The sequence below is a fragment of the Humulus lupulus genome, chromosome X (genome assembly GCF_963169125.1).
Source record: "Humulus lupulus chromosome X, drHumLupu1.1, whole genome shotgun sequence".
NCBI classification, from domain to species: Eukaryota; Viridiplantae; Streptophyta; class Magnoliopsida; order Rosales; family Cannabaceae; genus Humulus; species Humulus lupulus.
The window spans coordinates 60532694-60540345 of record NC_084802.1 but is presented as its reverse complement, the minus strand read 5'-3'; the positions used below and the strand labels follow the sequence as shown (position 1 = coordinate 60540345).

Sequence of the window (7652 nt, the reverse complement as noted above, 5' to 3'; positions counted from 1 at the left end):
AAGAATGCAGTAAAAAACATATAATATATCAAATATCCTAAATTAAATAAATAGCTTAAATTACATATAAGAAAAGTATGACTAAACTTATGTAAAAGACACCAATAAATTTAAAATGAAAATTAGAAGAAAAATAAATTTTATTGAAACAAATATGGAAATGAAGAACATAAAGAATCAATATATTAAAAAAATAATGTTGAACATGAACTCCATTCAAGTAAAAACGGTAATAGAAAGTGAGGAAATTGGTTTCCATTTCTAATGCAATATGAGACAAGTGGGACACGAATCATGCTCTGGTTTATGGATTTATTCAAATTGGCCACTTGTTGAAAGGAGATTGAATCGTGTAGTTGTTGTTGTGGGAAAGTGGGAGACAAACTCAAACACATGTCACGTTGTGAAGGGCTTGACAGAAGGTTGTAGGGAACAACTGGGGATGCGTGGCAAGTTGAAAGCAGCTTGGAAGGGAAGGTGGCAGGTGCTATAGTCGGTTGGGGAGACGAGGTCGACACATGTTGAGCTCTGGGAGAGCTTCGGAAAGGAGACATGGCAGCGTGGTGGGCTCGGCTTGTACAGCTGTCGCGTTCGCAAGCGAGTGGGCAGGGAGGTGGCAGACGTTGCAGATGGCTTGACTTGATTGGCTTGGCTTAGCGAATCTGACAACGGCACATGGCGGAGTGGTATGCATTTGGCTCAAAAACAGCTTGAGCTAATTCCCTCATGGGTAGGCTTTTATTTGGACCTTCATTTTTACTTCTTTTCATTTATACCACTTTGCTCAAATATGAAAAATAACACAAAATAAGTGCATTAAATATTTTCAACTAAAAATAATCTCACAATTAAAACCAATGAAATAATTAATTTAAATTGAATTTATGTACACAATTAAAGCCTTAAAATGTATAAATTTGAGCTTTAATTCAGTTGGCTATGTGGATTCTAACTTTCCTAGGGATCTTGATATGAGAAAATCGCTCAAGGTATGTGTTATGTTGTTAGTTGGAAAGCTTCATTGCAACCTATTGTGGCATTCTCAACAATTGAGGAACGTAGAGCTTATAGTTGCTATATAGAAGCTGTTAAGGAAGCATTTTGATTAAATGGGCTAACTGGTGAGCTTGGGGTAAAAGAGGAAAATGTAATTATTTTATGTGATAATCAGCACAATACACTTGACAAAGAATCACATGTACCATGAAAGAACCAAGAACATAGATATTAAGTTGTTCTTTATAATAGATGTTATATCTCTAGGATCAGTGACTGTTGAAAAGATCTATAGAGATGACAATCCTGCCGATATGATTACGAATCCTATTACAAGTGCTAAGTTCAATTTAGGCCTAGACTTGAATAATGTTCGGGTTGATGTTATGTCAAATTTAAGATCTAGAGATAGTCACCTAAATTCACTATGAAGACTAGATGGAAGCATCACCTCAAGCTTGACTCAACGTGGAAATTTGTGGATTAGTAATTCAACTTAAGGTGCTGTTGATATGCCATTATTGTGACATGCGTTTTTAATTAATGTCGAAACAATTGACATCGTTTTTTCGGCTGCTGTGATTTTCTTATTTATTTAGTTGAGTTGTAATGAGGTGTAAAAGTCAAATGTTGTATTTCTTTAATTTATTGCTTGTATTTCGTTTATAATAAAGAAGAATCTAGAAACTGAAAAGAGATAAAGCAAGTAAAAAGGGATGACAGGAGAAGGAAAGTGTAATTGTCTAGTTTCGTTTTGTTTCTCTTTGGTATATAGCCTTATAATTTTTTGAAACGTAGTAATACGTTTTCGGTTGTAACATTGACCATTCATAATGGATTTGCTTGAGCTGAAATATTGGACGTAGAGTCACTCATATTGTGACTTGAACCTGAATAATTCCTGGTGTTTTTCTTCTGCTATTATTTATGTTGGTTTGCATGGTATTTATTATCTGTTGTTTACTGTTGTAAAGTGACTTTGTTCTTGGTTTTATTTGGCATAATAACTTGGTATTTTTTAATTGAATTATGTATGTTTAATTAGATAATATATGTTTTTATTTCCGTTTTGAAGTCGATTGCCCTCTTCTCCCTTTTTTCGAAGAAGCACTTCACTATTCTCGGATAATAAGTGAGCTACCTTCTAACAAGACCTCAGTAAGCCTAGTTTTTGAGAAGGTGTGGATTAGCATGCTAAATGTTTGACTAATGAAAGAAGGAAAAAGAAGGTTGGTAACCAGCTGTGCTATATTAATAGTCATTATAATATGAAAAAATAATTAGGGACTCCGTGATGTTTTTAAAAAATAAATCAAATTAAAGTTTGAATATGTGGTGAACAAGGTGCAACCTTTATTATATTATAGAAGGTTTTTAGAAAATATACAGTACGAACTACGAACTAATGCGAATAGAGCCAAATTCATGGCCATTTACTAAGGTTAGATATTGTTGGTCAAACTGCTCCACTGGGTATCTTTCTTATTTAAAGAACAACGAATTAAATATTATTAGTATTTATGCTAGAGTTAAAATTCTTGTAAAAAACGCAAGTATATATTAGAAAAAGTTCAAATGTTGTCCAATCTGATTGAGCAAAAGTTCTTTTAAAAATAGTACTCCACGTACGCATAGGCGGTGCTTTCAAATAAAATTGTACTTGGTAATGACCAGTCCCCCATGTATATAATAATTGTACTCTCAGACAGTTTCTTTATTCTAAGCACACAATTGGTCCGTTAAGTTAAATTATATTTTGATCCATACCTCTCTCGCTGTATATGATTCCAGATTGCAATATTCAAGAAAATTCGAGGAACTTGACATAATTAGCATTGTAAAATTATTATATCTAATGTTATTACGCTTAATTAATTACAAACGCTTTAAATTTATAACTCGATGAGGCGTGGCTTTTATATAAGTGGTATGGATAAAAAGAAAAAGTATCAGTTGCTATCTAAAAGATCTATTTCTCTGTAAGTAAGCAAGTATACTAACCAATTTTTATTGATCATTTAACAATTAGATACTTAAATAAACTAATTAAGGAATGAGTAATTATATGTCCACTTAAAATATGCACTCAAATATTACACACATTGGTTATGCTATATTAATACGTCATTGTGTGTAATGTTTGAGTGCATATTTTGAGTGCACATATCATTACTCTTAATGAATATATAAAATGATTATGTTTTTAAAGTATGAAAAGTTGAAATTTATTCTTAAGGTTACTGGCTAATTAAGTAGATATATATTTTTAATTAATAACAAGAATTAAATAATTAAAAATTTATTAAATTAGTGAGAATCCAATGCCCAAAAAACTTAAGGGTTCCCTGCAAGGTTTGTCCACGAAAGATGGGTCAGGATTTAAGATCAGGTCGAAAGGTGTACATTAATATTGACTTAATTATTGGTTAATTATTCCTATATATATTTTTATGGATAGAGGGTAACAATGGAGTTTAGTTTGTCAACCAATTAAATATATAAAAGAGTATTTTTAATGGTTATTACTCATGGATGGTTACTTAATATTAATTATTGGATTAAAATCAATTGTCTATATTTATAATTATTAATTAATATTTTTATAAAAAAATTTGGACTTTATTCAAACTTTTGGAAGAGCTACCTAATGACATTACAGTCACATATTTATTAAATAAAAAAAAAATTATTTAATATTTATTTTCTGTTCCTTTTTTATTCTTGATTAATTCATTTTATCCATTTCATAAGAAAAAAAATAATTTTGGAATTAACAAAATTAATTGATGTGATAATTATCTTTACAACTAATGTTATTGCCTAATTAATATAAAAAAATTTGAAATTATTAAATTTATATATTTTATTTATTTATTTTTATCATCGTTATAATAATTCCTCATCAAAAACCCTGTGGATGTAATAGGCATTGAAAAGTATTCTATGTATATTTATATACAATTAAATTGTCCATAGGTTAAAGTTTCTTCTTTCGTATTCTTAATTTCAAAGTTATTAGATACATTAAGATGCATGCAAGTTTCTTTTAATTAGTTTTTTTTTTTTTAAATAAATAAAAGAAAAGAATTAACTCTCCAAAATATTATCTAATAAGAGTCAAAAGATATAAAAGTTGCTTACTTTGACAAATGAGCCGGCAGAGGTTTGGTATCCAGATTCCATTCCTCTTCCACGCACAATAAATTTAGGAATAATATAGATGTAAATGATAACAAAATTAAACGAAAAGAAGCCTAAATATTTGATTTATATATATATAAAGAAAGAGAGATCAAAGCATCTAGAAAAGCAACAAGTAAAGACAATTCTTGGGTGAGGTTCGGTAGGTTGGATTCCCCATTTTCCCCGCTGTTTCTTGTCGAATGCATATGGCATCTTCTCACACCCTTCCCAACCAACAAAGAAGCATAACAGAGAAAAGTCCTTGCATACATATCAGTATATCAAAAACTTGATCTATACATATATTTATATATAGAAAACAAGCCTGATGGAAGTATCGACATATTAAGTATAAATATTAATTTATATATATATATATGTATATATATGGTTAATGTTTTCTTCAACTAAGACACGATTTTGAGAGAACAAAAGATCCCATCTTATATAAATATATATATATATATATCCTTGTGTCTCATCATGCATTGAGAAAGAACCAAAAAGAAAATAAAATTATATCAATTAGTAATAAGATTATCTCTTTTGTCCTTTCTGTTACATTCTCTTGTAACTAAAAGGGTTTTCATGCGTACGTTATGAATTTGATCAATATATATATCATCTATATAGTTGCTTGATTTCTCTCATCATCGTCTCAAGCCTCTCTCTCTCTCTCTCTCTTTCTTATATATAATGATAATGGAAGCCATTGATGATGATCAGGAGCAGCTATTGAGTCTTAGCCTTGCAATTGTTTCAGATTCGGGTTGTGATGATAGGAAAAGGAAGAGGAATATCAGATCAAGAATAAATATGAATAATATTTCACATGATGATGATGATGATGATGATGATGATGATGATGATCAAGGTTGTAGTAGTAATAGTACCGAAGGGAAGATATTTCGTCTTCTGCAAGTCAGAGAACAAATGCTCAAACTTAATCAACACAAGAAGAATATTATTAATAAGAAAGCAATTACTAGTTCTACTGCTAATAATGATGGAAGTACTAATAATGGCCTCAATTTGATCCACCTTCTCCTTTTAACCGCCACAGCCATCAACGAAAACGACACAGTTTCGGCCTTGGAGAATCTGAACGAGCTTTACGAAGGTGTGTCCTTAAATGGCGACTCGGTTCAAAGGGTAGTGGCCTATTTTGCAGATGGTTTGGCGGCCAAGATTCTCACTCGGCAATCGCCATTTTTTGACATGATCATGAAGGAGCCAACGGTAGGCCAAGAGTTCATAGCTTTCATAAACCTCTACAGGGTTTCTCCTTACTACCAATTCGCTCATTTCACGGCTAACCAAGCCATAATCGAGGCATTTGAGAAGGAAGATCTTCTTCATCATCATTATCATGATCAAAAGAACATCAATCGCGCATTGCATGTCATCGATTTCGACATCTCTTACGGATTTCAGTGGCCTTCTCTCATACAATCCCTTTCAGAAAATAAGGCCACCGGCGGCGGCAGCAACCACCGGCCGATCTCGCTCCGGATTACTGGATTTGGCAGGAGTCAAGAAGAGTTGCAAGAAACGGAGAACAGACTTGTGAGCTTCGCTAAAGGGTTTCGGAATCTGGTCTTTGATTTTCAAGGTTTGTTAAGAGGACATAATAATTCTTGTAATATTATTAATAAGCTAAGGAGTAAGAGGAACGAAACAGTGGCTGTGAATTTAGTGTTCCATTTAAACACTCTGAGCAACAATTCAGAGGTGTCCGAGACGTTGAATTTGGTTCATTCCATCAACCCTTCGATCGTGATCTTGGTTGAACAAGAAGGTAGTAGAGCTACTCCGACAACATTCTTGTCCAGGTTCATGGAGTCTTTACACTATTTTGCTGCCATGTTTGATTCTTTGGAAGATTGTCTCCCTCTGGATAGCGCCGAGAGGTTGAGCATAGAGAAGAATCTTCTGGGAAAAGATATCAAAATCATGCTCAACTATGACTTTGATCATCATGACCATGATCATTATCGTTGTCCGAAATATGAGAGGCTGGAGACGTGGAAAGCAAGAATGGCGAGCCATGGATTTGGAGGGGTTAGAATAAGCTCTAAGTCTTTGATACAAGCAAAGCTACTCCTGAAAATGAGGACCAATTATTGTTCTCCTCTACAGTTCGATGGTGACAATAGTAATGGCGGTGGGTTTAGGGTTTTTGAAAGAGATGAGGGAAGAGCTATTTCTCTTGGCTGGCAAAATAGGTATCTCCATACAGCTTCTGTATGGCAATGTCTATAATATAGAGATATCCCTTTTAAAGATATAGGTGTTACATTAAACGTACTTCTCTAACTTATCTATATATATGTGTGTGTGTTCATTTTCATTTTTGTAATTTTATCTCTACAATATATTTAGATATATACTCTGATTATTTATAGTTATCATAAGCGTCGATATGTTTGTATGTATACATGAGGTCTAAATAATAAGTAATTTCAAACTAGAGTAATATTAATATATAAGCTTTCTACTGTACTTGAATTTCTTTATATATTGAAATTAACCATTAATAGTTGTCATTAAAATTAAAGAATGTGACTTACTATTAAGTTTAAGAAATAAAATATAAATTATTTACAACCAAATTTGAAGATAAGAAAAACTATTTGAAAAGTTTAATTAATCAGATTTGATCTAAAATAATAAAATTTCGGTCTTGACTCTTGATGTGATAAATATAATTAAAAGAATAAAGGGAAATATGTTTCATTTATAAGATCTGAATAAACCAATAACAAGACTAGGAATATTCTTGGCTGTCTAGGTTCTCGATGCTCGGAATAATATGCCTTACAAAGCACAAATTTAGAGCAAAGTATTATTTGTTTGTTATGGGAAAATTCACTTTGTATGCTTAATAAATACTATAATTATAAAAAAATGCTAGGCATATTAAAATTTTCAAAATAATGCTACTTTTTTGTACTTTACCCAAAATGCCCTTACCATTTCTTCCTCACTTTTCACTCCTCATTTTTCTCTTCTCTCTTTTCTCTTCCACCTTTCTCTTTTATTACACTATCTCTCACCTCACACCACCACCAACACCACCACCACACTAAATATTATATTTCGAACAGGTTTGCACATTGTTACACCCAGATTTCGAGCTATGTTAAATATGACCTCGAAAGTTGGATTCGCGAATAAGTGGACTCATAAGGTTGGAAACATGCTCCAGGATTGAATGTCGAGCCTGCAGGACATAGACGACCTCGAGTATGGTGACCTCGAAAGATAGCTCCGTGAACGCTCTCATCTTCAGGGACGACCTCGGATCAGGGGTCCCAAGCTCGACGCACATACGATCCCGAAAGCCATGTGGCCTCGGGAGATGTTTCTAGCTCGATAGATGATGGGAAACCTGGGAAGCTAAAGCCTTAGAGATACGCGATAACCACTTTGAATATCTACAAGTGTTATAAATACGAGATGTAATCCTCATT

At 32.7% G+C, this 7652-nt stretch overlaps 1 protein-coding gene across 1 annotated transcript; it reads left to right on the top strand.

The window, feature by feature from the left end:
- The first annotated feature begins 4693 nt into the window (after positions 1–4693).
- LOC133803914 (GRAS family protein RAM1-like) lies at positions 4694–6553 on the top strand. Its single transcript, XM_062242057.1, has one exon. The coding sequence runs from the start codon at positions 4876–4878 to the stop codon at positions 6439–6441; it is 1566 nt and encodes a 521-aa protein (XP_062098041.1). The 5' UTR covers positions 4694–4875; the 3' UTR covers positions 6442–6553.
- Positions 6554–7652: the final 1099 nt, after the last annotated feature.

What these genes read in the sequence shown, in the direction of transcription:
- LOC133803914 (XM_062242057.1), top strand. Translation starts at nt 4,876, where the DNA reads ATGATAATGGAAGCCATTGATGATGATCAGGAGCAGCTATTGAGTCTT.